The sequence below is a fragment of the Motacilla alba genome, chromosome 17, assembly GCF_015832195.1.
Source record: "Motacilla alba alba isolate MOTALB_02 chromosome 17, Motacilla_alba_V1.0_pri, whole genome shotgun sequence".
In the NCBI taxonomy this organism is placed as follows: Eukaryota; Metazoa; Chordata; class Aves; order Passeriformes; family Motacillidae; genus Motacilla; species Motacilla alba.
The window spans coordinates 5599237-5617248 of NC_052032.1; the positions used below are offsets into that span (position 1 = coordinate 5599237).

Here is an 18012-nt window from a genome sequence, read left to right on the forward strand (position 1 = left end):
GACTCGAACCCGCGGCGCCGCGCCGGGCCCCGCCGCTCCGCCAGGGGGCGGCCGCCGGCACGAGGCGCATGCGGCCCGCGCGGCCCGGAAGGGGCGGGATGGCGCCGGCCCGGCCGTGAGGGAGCGCGGGGGCCCTGAGGGAGCCCCTGGGCCGGTGCGGGATCGCCATGGAGTCGTGGCAGCTCCGCTTCGACACTCTGGAGGCCCTGCGCCTCTCCAGCAAGGGCCGGCTGAGCTACTGCAGCCACTGGCAGGAGGATGAGGTGAGGGCGCGCCCCGCGAGTCGGCCCTGCCCGCTGGGAAACGCCGACCGCTCATCGCGGCGACACTCGGGGCTTGAAACACCCCCGGACCGGGTCCAGGCTCGGGAGCGCGGGGTCAGGGAGCGGGGCTGGGCCGAGGGAGTCCTGCGAAAGTAGGATAGTCCGGAAAAAGTGTTGGAATGACAGCAGAAATAATGGTTAAATGGGATACTGAGCTGCGATGATAAAGCAGCTACTAACTGTGCAGATGTGCTCACGGCGTGTTAAAGTTTTATTGAAGTTAAGGCTGTGCCGCGAATGTTTTCTCTCAAGGCTGCCTTGGAAGGATGTGTGGCTCCCGTTGAGCTCTCCCCGTACTGCGGCTGGGTGCTGGACAGCCTTAGTGGGCAGTTAGCACAGGAAATCACACCCTCCGGGACTTCAACGCCCAAACAATCCACTCCACTCCCGAAACGGCCTTCTGCGGAGAGGATCCCGCCTGGCAGCCACCGGAGCTCTTCACCACCTTCATCCACAGAGCCCAGTGAGACCAAGGTAGCCCTTTGATTATAATCCATATGTTTATGGAGCAGCTGTGAGGAAAAAAAAAAGTCCTAATTTGCTGTCATAAATTGTTGGATCAAGGCTGGTTTGTGCTCTGTTAATTTATTGGGAAAACATCCTTAGTTTTAAATTTTTTGTAGTATGAACACGTGTGGATAAAGTTAGTATTAACAAGATTTTAATAGAAAAATGTTTCACAGTAGACCCAAAGCAAACTCCTTTCTTCATCATAACTGAGGAAAATAGTTGGAGCTCTGTTGAGTTATGGATTAGCAGCACAGGATTCAGCAGCACATAAGATCACAGAGGAGGGTTAGGGCTGTTGTAAAACTCCATGAGTAACCACACTGGGTTCTCTGGAATCTTTGAGTGACTTACATGTATTCTGACTCTATTTTATGAGGCAGAAGGGTAGGAAGCTGGGCAAAGAATAGTTTAGGAGACTTGCTTTATCTGTTTTCCTTCATGAATTGCTGATCCTGTTCTTTGTTGCTGATTTTGCTTTTGTGCTGACTGTGCAGGAAAATGATCATCTTAGTCTCCTGGAAATGAATCAAGAGGTTGTTCCAGCAGTTCTGTCATCTAAAGTTGCAAAAGTCGAAGGCTGCATTCGGTTGTATGAAGAGATGCACAGGCTGAAAGCAAAGGTAAGAAAAAATGATTGAGGGGGTGTCTGTGAATGCCAGGGGAGCTCCGCAGTCAGGGGTCACAGTGCAAGGACAGCAAGTTGTAAATGTTGGGCAGCTTAGTTTGTGCTTTCTTCTCTTCACATGGTTCCATAACTACCCTTGGTGCCTCCAGGAGAGGCTGAGGCAGCGGCAGGAGGAGCAGGAGCAGATGGTGAGGGCAGCCTATGCCCAGGCCAGTGAGCAGCTGAAGCGCTTTGATGAGCTGAGGGAGCTGAAGCGGCATCAGGAATTCCAAGAGTTGCAAGAAGTGATGGAGAAGAGGTGAGGTTACCTCTGGTATCGCTAGAATTTTATAGCATTTAATCAAAGTGCAGATCAATTCCTGTTCCTGGCAATTCTGTGCTAGTCACTTGTGGTTGGAAATGTCACCTGCTGTTTGTCTTACATTGCCTATCCTGTTAGAGTCTGTCATAGTAGCTGTCTGGCTATTGTTGAGGTTTCAAGGGTTAGAAAAAGGCAACATTTGTGATAGCTAAAGTTCCTTTAGCTTGTTTTAAGAATAGCTTCCTGTGTGTTGGTTTGAGTTTTGTCTCCTGAATGTCTTGAATACAGTTTTTCTGTCTTTATGTGTATTGTAGCTCAAAGGAGGCTCAGGGGCAGCAAGAGAAGTTGAAGGAAGAACACCGACATAGAGCAAAGGTCTGAGACTCTTAAGAATTGTCTTTCATGTAAGACCATGATTGCTGGGTGGGAACTGGAAAGACCAATTGATTTATTTGTATTTTCATGACACTTTGAAGTGAGCATGGATTTTCTGGTGCTATCCTGGGCACCTGCTGCAGTGTGGAAATGCAGTAAAGGCACTTGTGTCCTAGGAACAGGAAGGCCCTGTAAAGCTGGAGCCATCAGACCAGGAAGGAACTGTACAAGTGGAGTTATTGAGGTATTTTGTGACTCTTGTGTCTTTGTCTCCCCAGATATTGAACCTAAAATTGCGTGAGGCAGAGCAGCAGAGGCAGCGCCAGGAAGAGCTGGAACGTTTGCGCAAGGAAGAGGGCCAGGAGAGGCTGCGCCGCCTTTATTCCATCCAGGAGGAGCTGCTGCAGCTGAACCAGCAGATTGATCCCAACTACAGGCACAAAGACTTGCCCAGAATCGATCTGTCTGCGTACAGCAGTCGTGGCAACCAGATCTGTGGGCTGGTGTCAGGGCTCATCCGCTCCACGAGCGAGGTACAGGCTCTGGAGCTGTTAACTTGGGCTGGCATTCCTTCATAAAGCTCCCTGTGGTTGTCTTCAAAGGTAGCTTGTCATGAGGCCCTTAAATAAGATGTCACAGCAATGTTTTATGTTTTTAGATATTCATCCTATAAAGCACCCAATTTCAAAGGGGAATTCTTTCCTCTGGCACTTCAGCTGTTCTCTTGAAAATGGCTTATCAAAATGCATGAGAACTTCTGCAGGAGAAAGATTCAAATTCAATTGCTGTAAATTCTTGGTGCTGTAAAGTTCCCTCTGTGACAGTGGACTGGTTCATGAATTGTTAAATACTGAACATCTTACGATTCTCCTCTCCTCATAAGCTTATCTGCAGTAGCTGCCTTTCCTTGACATTTTTTCTTTCTAGGATGGGATACAAATCTTGAAAGATAAAGCACTAATAAGGCTAATCCTGTGTTCCAGCTTGTCACAGCTGGCTTTCAGCAGAGGGAGCTGTCAAGGCTTTGCACTGGAGTTCACTTGCACTTGTCCAAGTGTATTCTTAATTTTAGTTGTCCAAGATCTTAGGAGATTTAGTCATGGACTTGCATTATTTACAAATATTATGACCAATGTTATGTACAAATAAAGGAGATGGGGATAAAATACGTAGTTAGCTCCCAGATTATCTGAAGGCAAATGCTTCAAAAGCTCCTTGTGCTTGTGATGGCCCCCTGACACTGGAACCAAAGGTTAATGCTGTGTTACCTCTCATGTTTCGTGGCAGAAAGGGTTCCCAACTCAAGCAGATGTGGCCAGCACTGAGCGAGCCCTGCAGGAGATGCGAGGGTTGCTATCCAGCATGCAGCAGGAAATCACTGCTGCTCTAGAAGAGAAGAAGAGGAAAGATGAAGAGGAAAAGAAGCAAAAGCAGAAAGAGTTAGAGAAAAAAGAGCAGATGAAGAGTCAGACTCCTGCCCCTGCACAGCAGTCGGGAGAAAAGCAGCAGAAGGAAGGTTGGTTAGGCTTTTTTTAAAAATCTTTTTTATTCCTTTGGCTTGCATTTTTTAAAGTGAGTTTTCTCCCTAGAGGTTTAGGTCTTCCTTAGTTATAATCTTTTTTTTTTTTTTTTTTTTTTTTCATAACAGGACTTCAGGTTAAAACAGAAGAAAGTATCATGCAGTGGTACCGGCAGCTTCAGGATGCTGCTGAGCAATGTGTTGCTGCTTTCAGTGAAATTGGAAACTGCAAAGGCAACACTGAGGTATGAACAAATTATTAATACTGTGGAAGAGAGATTATCTTAATTTGTAGGGTAAATAGGATAGCTTTCATTAAAAAAAATTAAAAACTCTATTATAGCAGCCTCTATTACCACTCTGCTCCAAACTATTTTTTTAATATATATATATATATGTGTGTGTGTGTGTGTATATATACGTGTGTATATATATGTGTGTGTGTGTATATATATATGTAGATAGATATATATATATTTATCGATAGATATAGATATATACACACACTTGTTTGGAAAGGATTTAAAGTTGTTTGTTTCTTTGTTCTCCAGGTGAAGAAGATAAAAACAAACTTGCAGAAAGCAGCTACAATCCCTGTGAGCCAGATCTCTAGCATATCAGGTCAGGAAAACACCAAGAGCTCAATCCCACTGAAATTGCTTTTGCTTTAAAGATTTTCTGAGGGCACAAGCATATCAAGTGTTCCTGTAATTATCCCTACAGCAGAAAGCTGACCTGCACACAGCCTATCTGTGCAGGAAGGTTTGCTTGTGTTTTGAAGGCCTGTTGCTTCCCTCAGAAGCATCTTTTTTCATCAGGATTAAGTTTGGTTAATCAGATGGAGCAAAGGTGCCCTTTGGGATGTAGGTCTGGTGTTGGTGAGCTTGGTGTGTTCTGGGTAAGACTTGTCTGCTGTTCCCTTATCTTCTGTCTCCATGCATTCCTTCTGTACTTGCAGGCTCTAAGCTGAGGGAGGTGTTTGACAAGATCAATAACCTGCTGTCTGGGAAGCCTGTTCAGACTGAAGGGCAAACCGTGTCGGTGACTCAGCATCCACAGGGACTGGAGTTTGTTTGCTACAAACTTGCAGAGAAGTTTGTGGTGAGGAAATCTCTTTTTTGGGGTGACACAGGTGGCCAGTGCTCTAGGAGATGCTTTTGACACTGAACTGTCTCTTCAACTATGAAGAATTAAATCATTGGGTGTTCAGTTTGCCTGTATGAATGCAGTGAAAAAACTTAATTTGTCTTTCACTTCCAAACTTTATTTTATTTCTTCTGGGAGGAAAAGCTCTTTTAAATTTCAGGCTTACATCTTAGATATTTTGAACTAGGTAGGTAGTGTTGCAGAAAATAGTTTGATAGTTAATTTATGTTGCATCACAAAACTGTTTGAAGGCTCAATCCTTATATCTTGGCAGAATTTGGGGGACACAAAACCCTAACACTAAGGCTCAAGAGGCAAACTTCAGTCCCTGCTTTCTTGTTAGCACCTCTCAAGAAAGGAAGTTTAAGTTGCTTTTTATAATTGGCAGTATTTTTCTCTTGTCTTTATTTGCAAAATTTGGGCTGTTTGAAACTTTTCTCCCTGCAGGAACAAATGCAGTCAAAAATCAGCCCGTGGAGTAAAACTGTGACTAATTTGTAAATATTTGAAAGTGATTCTTTGGGTTGAGAATATCTTGTGCAGCCTGCATTCTAAGCCTGTGTTTGCTAATCCCATTTTTCTATGCTGAGCCACAGTTTATTGTCATCCTCTGTGGGAGCTGAGGATATGTGGCTTCATCAGCTTTTCTATCCTTGGTTCATAGCCATGGAAACGTTCAGATTCTTTAGTAACGGCTAACTACAAAAATGAGGGTTTTTTTTTTGGGTTTTTTTTTGGGTTTTTTTTGTCTTGAGAAATTACTTGAAGGACTGGTGGCTGACTTTCCTCTTCTACCCTCCAGAGACATGGGGAAGGAGAAGTATCTTTTCACCACGATTCAGCTTTCCCAATTGCTGTGGTGCTCTCAGGAATCTGGGAATTACACCCTCGAGTTGGAGACATCTTTTTAGCTCATCTGCACAAAAAGTGCCCATATTCTGTGCCATTTTACCCTGCTCGGAAAGAAGGGACTTCTATGGAAGAGTATCAGAGGTAAATTTACTGCTGGAATTATTCTGCATGAACCCTGCAAGAGTGAAGACTATTCTGAGTGAACTCCACTTTCTCCCATCCCTGAGCACATAGGCATTGAGTCTGGAGGTTCACAAGTGTGTAAAACCCATCTTGTTCCACTCCCCTGCCGTGGCAGGGACACCTTCCTCTAGACCAGGTTGCTCAGAGCCCCATCCAGCCTGTCCTTGAACATTTTCATGGATGGGGCAGCCACAGCTTCTCTGTGACCCATTCCAGTGCCTCACCAAATGGAACATGTGATCCAGAGGGGGGTGATCAGCCTTTCAGTGATTCTTGCTTTTGAAAAATCCCTATTCTCAGCAGAATTGACTTCAAGTAAGCTGAGAGCTACAGGGACTCGCTCAAGTGAATGTGTTTTGCTGTGCTAAATCTAGAATGTTTTCTCCTACTAAGGATGCTTGGATATGAAGTTCATGATTCTAAAGTGGAAGAACAAGATCATTTTCTTAAAAGGATGTCAGGAATGATTCGTCTCTATGCTGCCATCATTCAGCTCCGCTGGCCTTATGGAAACAGACAAGGGGTATGTGGGTGGCATTGTACTTAGAACCTTGTTACTCTCCCAGGAGTCTATTAAATGTTTTGGAAGCTTGTTTTGTAGTTGAGGTGGGCTGAATTTAAACTAGCTCAGGATATATTTGAAGGAAAATGATCATAACCATGATGAACAAAGCAATGCCAAGTAATTAATGGTGTGAACTTCTACTTTCTTTATGTTTTCACTATGATCAAGTTTTATGTCAAGTTTTATAAAGAGGAAAGTCAATCAGTAAACTGTCTGTGTTGATAATTGTGTTTCACAAGTCATAAAGCAAGTGCTGAGCAGCTTCTTTGTTGCTTTATAGGCACATCCTCACGGTCTGAGCTATGGGTGGCGCTGGCTTGCACAGATGTTGAATCTGGAGCCTCTGGCAGATGTGACAGCTATGCTGCTTTTGGATTTCCTGGAAGTAAGTGGTGTGGATAACTGTTAGTAGTTAAATGTCACCAGTTGACATCCCTTTTGGGTTCTGAAGGGATTGCTGAGGTGAGATTCACAGCAGGTTTTTCTAACTTGTTCTTATTCCTTCAGAAAGGAATGTGAATATTTCCACGTTCTTGCACATACAGCTTTGGAGCTGAATGATTTCAAAACTGAAGTTTCTATAAACACAAATTCTGTTGTTGTATTTGATTCTGTCTTGAGGTTTCTGGTGTTTTAAAAATAGCTGTATGGTCTTACATAAGGTCTGTTCTAAGTACTTGGCAGTTTGTACTGTGTAAGAAGGTCCTGTGGCTGCTCCAGCCAAATTAGTTCATAAAACAGGATAGATTTTTCAGGCTGAAAAGATCAGAGCCTGGTGATATTAATCCTCTCTCCTAAGATAATAGGCCTGTGCTAAATAAGAGCCAAAGTTAAAGGCTGAAGTCAGGGGATGCAAACACTGCTGAACCCAAGCAGCTTCTCTGCACTTCAAATGCTTCTAAAGAACTGTAAAAGTACAGATGAGAAAGTGGCAAGTGAAATACCCCATGGGGGATTCTGTTAGGGGTGGTGAAGTCAGAGGAACATTTGTCCTGTAAACTGTGTGGAGAAAGCTGATGAATCACTGCACACAGCAGTAATCACAGTGGGGAAATGACCACAGTGTGCCCCAGCACATGGTGTTAGGAAAGAGAACTATTTTTGCAGGGAGTCAAGATTCATATAACAGGAAAGAAGGTGATTGTGGTAGCAGTAATAGCCTTTAGAGGATTGTCTTGGTTTAGTGTAGGTGTATTTCTTTAAATGTCTGAATAAAGCATTAAGTCGTTGGTATGGAGCAGGCTCATTGCAGCTGTCGTGCAAGTCTGGAACCCAGTTCTGTAACCTGCACTTTGTGCCTTTCTGTATCACAGGTGTGTGGCAATGCTCTGATGAAGCAGTATGGGATTCAGTTCTGGAAAACAATGTTCTTTATCCAGAAATCCTATATCCCAAGGTAAGATATCTGGGGTTAGGAATGTTGGTGTTCGCTCTGAAATGACTCATCCATGTTTTCCAATCCTGCCATCCACCCCCACACCCACTTGTGAATCAAACCCATCTCTCTAAATAGATTTTGAAACGTGCTGTTATTTCTGCAGAATTGAAGCTGTGACCAGCTCTGGCCAGATGGGCTGTTTGTCACGTTTGAAGAATTTCGTGCAGGTAAAGCAGTTTTGGGTTGTTTTGGTTTTTTTTTTCCCATTTAATTTTCAGGTGTTTTGCTTTGGGTTTTGTTTTTCCCATCACTGAATATATGCATCATTTGGATAATGATGTTGGCACTGCTTGCCACCCACCAGACCTCTCTCTATGATCTAACCCATCTTTTGTAACTTTTCAATTACTGAATTACCATAACGATAGTTATGATATCAAACATCTCGCTGCCTTCTTACCTCATGTCTAATTTTTATCAGTGAAAATGTATTTTGGTTCTAAAGGAAGATCAGTGAGAGGAGATGTACAGGTTGAGGAGGATTCTGCTGAGTCATTTCTGTCACGGCTGTTCCTTATCAGTAGTTGCTTGTTTTTAGCACTTGTCCTGATTAAATATATGGGGAAGTGACAATTTGAACTGCTCTCTGTAGTGTTTGTTTAGCATTGCATTCTGCATATTTTTTAAAGAAAGCTTGCAAAACTGTAAATACTTGATTGTTTAAATTGCTCTGTGAATGTTGACTTAGATTATGATATTAAAACATGACAGCTTTGAAGTTGTACTTTAATAATTAAACTGGTACATTTTATTAGCAATGCTTTGAATGTAGAGTAAGAGCCATCAGAATTCCTGAGAAGAGATGCCAAATTAAAATATTTATCTTTATTTATCTTTATTATTTGTCTGTCTCTCCATTAGAAATGTCTACGTGCAGAGGAAATTCCGTTACCAAAGGGGATTCTGACACCTTCCTTTTGGAGAACATAAATCAGCCTGTATTTCCTTTCCCCTTAATGTTTAATTCAAGAAGATTTATTTGTTAGACTTAAAGCTAATCTTTGCATTAGATCTTTTTAAGTTTTTGTATAATAAATTACTGAAATTTCAAGACTTTTCCTTCATATGTTTACTCATGTGGAAGATGCTTTAAATCCATTGTCCTGATGGCTCTGGAGGTTAAGGACTCTTGGACTGAAAAATTGCACAGTGCTGTTTGGCTCGTGGAAGTGAAAATACCTCACAGCTTTATGAACTCTTAACAGCGTAATCAATCTCAAAATTACTGCTAGAAATTTATTTTTGTATTTCTTACATCTTTTATAATTCAACTGTAATTATGCTGATGGACTTGTTTGTCTCAACATCATCTGAAGTGTGTGGTGAGGCTGGTGAAGGTTGAGCGGTGCTGACACTTGTCTCCCTCGGATGTAACTTCACTCCAAGACAGGCCTCTGGGTTGGAGGGAGGTAGACTTAACTGCTCCAGAAGGTTTGTGGGGGAAAGAAGAACTCCTGTAACAATCAAAATTCTAGGGTTTTTTTTTCTGTTGGAGAAGGGGCAGTCAAGAAAATCCACAGCTCCTTGATGAACAGGGAGATGGGAAATCTGCTGGATTTACAGTGAGCTGCCCTTGAACTGTTTTGGTGGCCTCTAAGATGAGAAAATTTATTTCTCAGTTCTACAAGGGAGTTAATTATTCTGGCAATATACTGTTGCAAGTTGAAAATGTTATTTTTACCAGACTGGGGTTGGTTTTTCCTAGAGGCACCACGGTTTGAAGCTGTAGAACATGGAATTGAGGTTCTCATATGAGAATATTAATTTGATTTTCTATATAGTTCTTGAGATTGCTTAGAAGAGGTTGTAATATGCTTTGGAATTCAGGCCTGTGAAACCCTTAACATTGTCTTTAAAATGGTCTAGCACCTAAGTTAAATTTGTATTTGGTTTATGTATTTTGTAAACTGACTCTGGAATACTTTAGACTACTGTTACCTTGTGATTGTTCTGGGAAATTGGAAGTATCCTCCTGGCGTCCTTTTTGCCAGATAACTCTGAAGCAATGCAGCTTTTATTAGTATACTTGAAAATGCACACGATTTTTTGATACTGAGTGGAGATGTTTTAATTATATATTGCATATTTCATAATTATGGTGGAGATTCACCTTGCCAAGACAGTAATTGGTCCTGTCTGTTAGAAACAATTGTCTGCCTGTGCCAAACCCAAGGAAGAATTTGATGATGTACTTGTGAAATACAGTACTACTTTTCTTTTGCTGACAGCTACTTGGGGTTTCTAACATTTGTGGGGTAAATAAAAGTATATATTTTTATAAAAAAGATATCCTTTTCTGCCTCAGTAAAGAGAATCCATGTACCTACTATTTAAAAAATACGAATATGAATACTAAAGGGATAATGTGTGTGCTTCATAAGAATCAATATTTGTTTTTAGATGTAGCTTGAGGTTTTATCTGCTGCTTGAGCTGAGTGTTTGACTTGTTTTTGTCATTTTAGCAGGTTTGGATGTTAGCCAGTTGGTGCTGTTAGGATGCAATGCAAATAAGGTCATATGCATCTATCCCTGGTGGTTTTGCATGTACGTTTATATCAAATGTGACCAAGGAGAGCATTGCAGCTGTGGAAATAACTGTGCCTTCAGCATGAGATGCATCAAAGCTGGTGTGAGTCAGACTCCTGCTTGGAGACAGGAGTTCCAGGCAGTCCCAGGCATGCAGTGTCACCATAAGTGCCTGCGCTTCCAATTAAGTACTTCACTCAAATAAAGTGTTATTAATTCACACAGCCATCAAACCCACTCACCACTTTGAGCCAATAACATTCTTGCTGCCTTCCAGCCCTCTAATCTCTAATTATTTCATTTTTTTAAGAGTAGAATGTGTCTATTTTAAACATTGATTTAATGCTAAAGGCTCATTTTCCTTTGAATTTATGCATCAGCTTTTCAGAAATAGCTTTCCCTTGCCAGGCGGTTGCAGCCATTTGATGCTGTGCCCTTGCCAGGCTTCTGGGTGACACTGCACGGTGCTTTGAGCAGCCACTCTTACCTATACATCTGGATATAAATTATATATATGTGTGTGTATTATACCTATCTATATAAAAATACATATCTAATAATGTAAAACTAACCAAGCTGCTGCTTTGACCGTGGCTGAATGCTGCGCAGGTGACCTGTCCCCATCACTGGGCCGCAGAGCCTCGACTGTCTTGAGACCCAAATGGACCCTGACTCCGGAGAAGAGGGCAGAGACCCCTCTGGCGACCCCCTGCGCGGACACTTTAACCGATTCCCCCTCTAATGATGAGATTTTGTGGTGCCCGAGGCCGGTCCCTGCGGGGCACAAAGGCCCCCGGCCCCTGCTCCTGCGCTCGGCTCTTTCCGGAACCGTTCGGTCCTTCCGAAACCTCTCGTTCCTTTCCGGACCCTCTCCCTCGTTTTTTCCGAACGCCTCGGTCTCTCCGGAACTGCTCGTCTCTTTCCGGATTCACTCGGCTCTCTCCGGATCCCGTCGTTCACTGGCGGAGCGCGGGTAGGCGTGGCTTCCCCCTTCCTATCCCGAATCTTTCCGAAGTTCTTCGTCTCTTTCCGCCGACCGGGCGGGGCCGCTCTGCGGCGCTGACGTCACCTCCGGCCGGGCTATAAAAGGGCGGGTGAGGGCGGCGCGCGCGGTCCGTGGCGGAGGGCGCGGAGCCGGCGGGAGGTCCCTGCGCACCCGCAGACCCGGTGAGGGGATGGGGCGAGGGGCGGGCGGGGGGCGCCGCGCGGCCTTCACCGCGCCCCGCTCGGGCTCCCGAAGCCCCGCACGCACAGCCGGGCACAGGTGTGCGGGTGAGCCGGGGGAGGCTGAGCCCGGCCTTGCCTCCGCGGGCGTCCCGGCCGCCTCTCGGTCTCGCCCTCCGCGGCTCCGCCGGGCGGTTCTTTATCGCGGGGCGCCGCGGAGCCGGGCCCGGGGTCTCCCCGCGGGCCTCGGTGGAGCGGAGCGGAGCGAAGGGCGGGGGCGCGGCGCGAGTGAAGGGCGGGCGGGCAGGGAGCGGCCGCAGCCGTCCTGAGCGGCGCGACCCGCGGCTGGAATTCCATTCAGCGCCCCGGGGAGGGACAGACAGGCGGAAAATAACATTCCCGGCCGGCAGCAGCCCCCGCCGTGCCCGCCCGTCCCTTCAGGGGTGCCACCCAGCGTTTCCCGGGGACAGTTCCCGGGGGATGGAGCCCCCGGCGCTCCGCGGCGCCGGGAATCGTTGCACAGCAATGGCTCCCGCGGCTGCCCAGCCCTGTCCAAGGTCAGGAGATGCGGCGAGGAGGAGGAAGGAGCGATGGAGGGGCCGGGGCAGCGGGGACAGCCCGTGCCGCAGGGCCCGGGGGTCTCCGGGCAGGGACGGGCATGGGGCGGCTCAGCAGAGCTGCCAAGCAGGGAGGCATTCCAGCAGAATCTCCCGACCTCTGTTCCTTTCATATATGTGTTACTTTGTATGTAGGGCAAGGTCTACTGCTTCCTTTGTAAAAGAATCAGGATTTGTCCCTGCCCTGGTTATTAAAAAAAAAAAAATACCATTTTTGTAATTTAAAATAAATCCAAATCAAGCGTTTCTCAATTTGTTGCCCACATACACCTTCTGGTTATAACAATATAAATCTGCATTGCTGGGTCATAAATATGTGCCAATAGGGCAACCATTTTCCCTGATATTGAAGGAAAACCAAGCAATTATCATTGTGTATTTTTTCAGCAGGTTCATATTGGCTGTTCAGGATTTTTTGTAGCTGTTTTATCATAAACCAGGTTCGTTTTCCAGTCGAAAATGTACGTGACTCCTGAGCAGTCTTTCATGCATATTTAAATAGGTTTTGAAGAGCAGTTGTCTGGAGATGGCGAATGAGCAAATCAGGGGGAAAAAAATGAAAAAAAAACCAACACAAAAAAACCCCCAACTCAGCCTGAAATGGTTCTGTATCTTTCTGGAAAGCAAATAATCCATTTTCTTTTGGCATTTTTCTTTTCAGCTAAGTGCCAGAAGATTCCAATGACTGTGTTCACCAAAAGGCCTTAGTCAGGGTTTCAGATTTGTTCAACACAAATTTTAAATCCCACTGTGGGATTTTCATGCATTTATATACAACTAGCAGAGAGTTCTTCCTTGAAATCTTCATTTGTCCTTATTTATGGATTGTGCAGAGAAAATAATGGACAAAGGTTGAAAATGGGTTGCTTTCTGCTGCGTTGTGTGCAGGATATGTAACTGTAAGAATGGAATTGTTAAGCTGTGGAAAATACTTGCAATAAGATTACAGGTTACATTGTTCCCAAGAAGTCATTTATTTCTGTTCTTGTTGAAATAAAAAGCCACAATATCTATATTGGTCAGACTGAAATCAAAATTTTATTTAAAGAAACAGATTCATATGTAATGCTTGTATGAGATCTGTAGTTCAGGAAGTTAAACATAATTCTGGTTGATTTTTTTAATTACAGAGGTACCAACAATATCAAATATGGTGGTTAAATTTACACATTTTAAGCATTTTTTGCACATTTTTCTCCTGCGCAGCAGTAGGATAAGAGAGGCCTTGATTCTCTTGGTGGAGGGTGGTACCTCTTGGTGAGAAATTTGTATTTCTCAACTATGACATTTACAACTAACCTTAGTAATTTAACACAAATAGCTCGGTACCTTTGCTGCCTTTCTTTGGTCCACGTAATGTATTTATGGAGCTGGAAGTGTTTTAATCATAAATACATTGCTTTTTGGAGACAATTTATCCCTTCCCCTTTATCGGAGGAAATAATACGAATTCCTCCCTTTTCTCCTCCGCTTGTTAGCGTAGTGTGGGAGTTTGTTTTTTCCATTTGTCCCTGGAGTGAGTGTAGGCAGCAGAAGAATGGGGTGGAGCAGACTGCAGATGCCGCGGATGGAGCCCGGCCCGGGCTGTGCTCCCGGGCTGCCCGTGGGTCCAGCAGAGAAGGGGGAGTGTGGGTCCAGCAGAGAAGGGGGAATGTGGGTCCAGCAGAGGGGGGAAATGTGGGTCCGGCAGAGAGGGGGGGAGTGTGGGTCCAGCAGAGAAGGGGGAGTGCGGGTCCAGCAGATGGGGGGGAGTGTGGGTCCAGCAGAGAAGGGGGGGAGTGTGGGTCCAGCAGAGAGGGGGGGAGTGTGGGTCCAGCAGAGAGGGGGGGAGTGTGGGTCCAGCAGAGAGGGGGGGAGTGTGGGTCCAGCAGAGAAGGGGGAGTGTGGGTCCAGCAGAGGGGGGGAGTGATGTGGGTCCAGCAGAGAAGGGGGAGTGTGGGTCCAGCAGAGGGGGGGAGTGTGGGCCCGGCAGAGAAGGGGGGGAATGTGGGTCCAGCAGAGAGGGGGGAGTGTGGGTCCAGCAGAGAAGGGGGGGAGTGTGGGTCCAGCAGAGAGGGGGGGAGTGTGGGCCCAGCAGGGGGGAATGTGCCGGCTCCCTCTGCAGCTGGCATAGGTGAAGCTGTGCAAACACACAGACCCCCCAGCTCCAGCAGGCACGAAGGCACACACACACTGCTGCAGTTTTCCATGGAGGGATTGCAGCATGTCCGTGGGGTTGGGGAAGGCAAGGAAATTTTCAGCTGAAAATTCAATGGATTGGACACTTTTAACAGCTGCATCTCAAAAGACACCTTCTATCGCACTGCAACTCGTGCATTTTTTGTTGTGGCAATTGAAAGTCAACATTTTTGTAGAGATTTACATTCCGAACCTTCTGATTGAATTTGTGTCTTCAAATTAAGCTGTCACACTTGATTATACTGTAGCAAGAACCATCATTTGCCAAGTCCAGATAACTTGCTTTACTTTCTGTTTTGACCTTCTGGTTGTGGTAGTTCTTTGGTTTGTTTTGAACTAACTGGAAAGGTTAGTACATACTGAATTAACTCCGTTTTCCTGATATTGTAACCTTTTTTGCATGAGGGGGGGTCTTGTCATTTTCAGTAGCTTGGGTAACACTAACACCAAATTGTTTTGTGACAAGGAAGCAAAAGGAAAGTGATTAACAGGTACTGTGACAGAAAATTTTCAGCCGTATCCTTATGCTGGTCGTTGGTTGAACGTTATCTTGATTTCCCCCTCCCTTTTAGACTCTACATTCTTCCACCATGTTGTCATCGTTTCGTAAAGTCAAAGTCCAGGTATTTTTCCATAATGCATGAAGTGCCCTTGCCACACTTGCCTGCCTTTACTGCAGTGACCTGTTTGTAACAAAAGCCACTAGTTTGAATTTATTCTATACAGCAGGTGCTTTATTTGCACTTAGTGTGAGTCTGACCTGCCTTTCCTTTAATACTTTGAGTTGCCTAATTTCTGTCTGTGATGCATGATGTGTGAACATTTTATAGGAGTTATAGTTCAATATAATCAGGTTTTGATACTATTAATTTTCCAAGAGGTTTTTATTTTAAAATGTACTTGAGCAGAATCTTTTTCCTTTATAGCTTCTGCAAATCAACTGTGAAGAGATTTGCAGTGTAGAACGTTGTGCATTCAAAGTTGGTTTGGTTCCTGTTCATCCACTTGCACAAATTTATAATCCTTGAGTTGTTGTGCTGTAACTGTTTCTACACAGTGATGCTTCTGTTTCAGAGGTGATAAAATAAATAGGATGTATGGATCAGACTTCAGCTGGGGAACACAAGCAACTAGATTTTATTTGGAAATTGTAGTGATATAAATGTTTGTACTGCAATTAAAAGGATAATGAAAAGATAACAAATGGGGATGAAAAATGCTGGGCTTAATTATATAATCTTGCATTACCTGTAAACTCTGCATTTCTGCAATGCAGTCAAGGTAATTTGCTTTCTCAGGAGTCTCAGCAGAGTGCAGTCCTTGCCAGCCCTGGATAGTTTTATCAGAGGTCTGTGATGTTAAAGCCAAAGCAAATCCAAAAAGCCTCCTTCTAGGTGAAGACACCAAATGCAGATGAGCAATTCAACTGTTCTTGTTTAAATAGCAGAATTGAGATTTTAAGATTAAATGCCTAAAAATGAACAGGTCTTTATCTGTCTTCATATTTCAAAAGTGCATAGTTGAGGGCTGTGCTCAAACCCTCTTGTCAGCCTAAATCACTAGCTTTGCAACCACTTTGCTTTGAACAATTTACTTTTTTTATTATTATTTTTTCTAATGTGACATTTCTGTGTCCCTGCAATACCTGCTTAAATTTTGGGGCTGGTTTGAATTTTACCTGCACTGTGGTTAGTTCTACAGCATCAAATAGTAACTTCAGCACATCTTGATTTATTTTTTTTTTTGGTACTGCAGTGCTTGACTGATTTTTCTGGCTTGGAATTTGTGGAAGTTTGGGGCTGTCAGTGACCTTCCTTGATAGCATGTTTGGACACAGTGTTCTGCTGCACATAGTCTAACCTTAAACTCTCTTTATTTTGTAAAAGTTAAATTCAACAAACCAAAAGGCTGGGCATTAATTTTGTCCCAATCTCCAGGATAGGATATGGCATCCTTTAGCTCCCTCTCTGTAACACGCCACGCTCAGGCTCCCTTTGCAGGAGCTGGGGATGTTTTCAGAAGGATTCTCTTTGGTTTTCCAGCAGTGCAAAGACTTATGGACTTTCTGAAGCCAGGCAGTCATGGTGGTTTGTTTCTTCCTTGGTGTTTTGAGGGAGCTGTGAATCGGCAAAATGAAAGCTGGGCAAAATGTGTGTTATTTTTTTTTCTCTGTCCTTTTGAAGGTTATTTTCACATCCATTTTTTTTTTGCTCTAAGAAGAAAGATCAGCAATCTGTTCCCGTTCCCCTGGAGAGAGTAGCTGATATCAGTTAAATCTTCTTTAGACAAGATTGACAATGTGTGATGTTGATGAACATTTTAAAAAATGCATTGAGCTGTTCATGTGTGCACATTGGGGAAGCAGGAATGTTTTTGTAGGGAAAATATTTCCGTTACAGGCTACTGCTGGGTCATGTATGATGAATATTGTAACACATGAGGACTTGTCTTAAGAGAAAATTATTTTGCTACTTGTGAAGATCTTTGTGTACTGATACCTGTTTTTCAGGCAAAGGAGTTAAATTTTTTTGAAGCTTTGCGTAATTGCTTTTAAAAATCCACAAAAATCTTCTGCCTAGCACTGAATGTATTTCACATTTGTGCTTTTAAATCCCTGGGAACATGTTTGGGTAAGGAAAACGCTGACAGCTCTGCTGTGTGGCACGGCTGTAATTCCTGTTGAACCCACCTCGATGCTGCTGTTCCCGGACCCGAATGGTGCTGCTGACATCATCGGTGTTGCACTGCGGTGTCTGTACATACCTGCAGTTGTATATTTTAGGGTGCTGTTATGTATAATGTGTATTGACTGGGAAAGGCATCGATGGAAGGATCAGAGTAATAAGTTTGTTTTGTTGTTTTGGGTTTTTTTCTCTTAATTTTCCTACTTCTTTTTGTTGGCTGTTTCTTTTCCTTTTTAAATAACATCACCAAAACAGTGCGGTGTGAAGAAGCATTTCTGATTTTTTTAGTTAAGACAGAAGCTGAGCTAATGTTAGTCTTACAGCATGAAAGGAGGAATGAAATGTCACCAGGACAGTCCAGATCTGCTGTCTGGGACCTGGAAAGTTCCCTCAGCCCTGTCCTTATCGCCCTGCACCGGCTGTGCCGGGCGGGGCCGGGGGATGACACCGGTTATCTGGGGACAGCCTGGCACAGTCCCATCCCAGTGCTTTTCACCTTAAAAACACAAAGCACAACTTTTAGTTGGTGGGATTCGTGCAGGAAGTGCAGAGGTGTGTCCTAGGTGTCTTCAAAGGGTGTAGTTGAACCAAGAAGTTTTTTGGGACTGTTTTGGAGGGGTATTTGGTGTTGCAGGGAGTGCTGCAGTTGGAGGTGATAACATGGGAGGGAGGGAGGGAGACTGCATTGTTCTGCAGCATCCATGACTTTTGAGTTCTGAGCTCCCTGGTGGCTCTGGCAGCACAGACACTGCTGACGTCGCTGGGGCTGCAGGAAGAACAGTCCATTATTGCTACACTAAAGCACTTCTTTTACAATTGACTCGCTCCACTGTAGTTACAAAAGGAGCCTTTCTTTTAACCAATTCCAGCAAAAAGAGGAGCCAGATTGCCTGGCTTGTGTGGTGAGAGGCAAACCAGCTCTCAGGGTAAATTACAGAAGGTCTCCCATTTGACTTTCAATATTGTAACAATGTTTGAAATGATAATTTAAATAATTTAAATATTT

General features: G+C 44.3%; 2 protein-coding genes across 16 annotated transcripts in view; both read left to right on the forward strand.

The window, feature by feature from the left end:
• The first annotated feature begins 59 nt into the window (after positions 1–59).
• On the forward strand, positions 60–10122 carry GLE1 (GLE1 RNA export mediator). The gene is made up of 16 exons (XM_038155947.1): positions 60–263; positions 576–797; positions 1328–1453; positions 1608–1756; positions 2074–2134; positions 2413–2667; positions 3422–3650; positions 3783–3898; positions 4205–4274; positions 4612–4754; positions 5602–5792; positions 6228–6357; positions 6680–6784; positions 7713–7795; positions 7941–8004; positions 8699–10122. The coding sequence occupies exons 1-16, from the start codon at positions 168–170 to the stop codon at positions 8765–8767; spliced, it is 2109 nt and encodes a 702-aa protein (XP_038011875.1). The 5' UTR covers positions 60–167; the 3' UTR covers positions 8768–10122.
• Positions 10123–11384: 1262 nt separating this feature from the next.
• Positions 11385–18012, forward strand: part of SPTAN1 (spectrin alpha, non-erythrocytic 1) — a 46394-nt gene continuing 39766 nt past the window's right edge. For 6 of the 15 annotated variants that reach the window (XM_038155931.1, XM_038155936.1, XM_038155935.1 and 3 more), the window contains exons 1-2: positions 12532–12584; positions 14895–14945. In XM_038155931.1, coding sequence (XP_038011859.1) covers positions 14913–14945 — 33 coding nt within the window. In that variant the 5' untranslated portion in view covers positions 12532–12584; positions 14895–14912. Of the gene's footprint in view, positions 11531–12531; positions 12585–13350; positions 13402–14894; positions 14946–18012 lie in introns of those variants that run through there. The other 9 variants (XM_038155924.1, XM_038155930.1, XM_038155932.1 and 6 more) reach the window with 5 other exon arrangements.

Excerpts from the sequence above, each read along its gene's own strand:
- GLE1 (XM_038155947.1), top strand. The coding sequence starts at position 168 with ATGGAGTCGTGGCAGCTCCGCTTCGACACTCTGGAGGCCCTGCGCCTC. Across the intron at positions 798-1,327 it reads CAGAGCCCAGTGAGACCAAG|GAAAATGATCATCTTAGTCT; the intron begins GTAGCCCTTTGA and ends CTGACTGTGCAG. Across the intron at positions 7,796-7,940 it reads CAGAAATCCTATATCCCAAG|AATTGAAGCTGTGACCAGCT; the intron begins GTAAGATATCTG and ends TTATTTCTGCAG.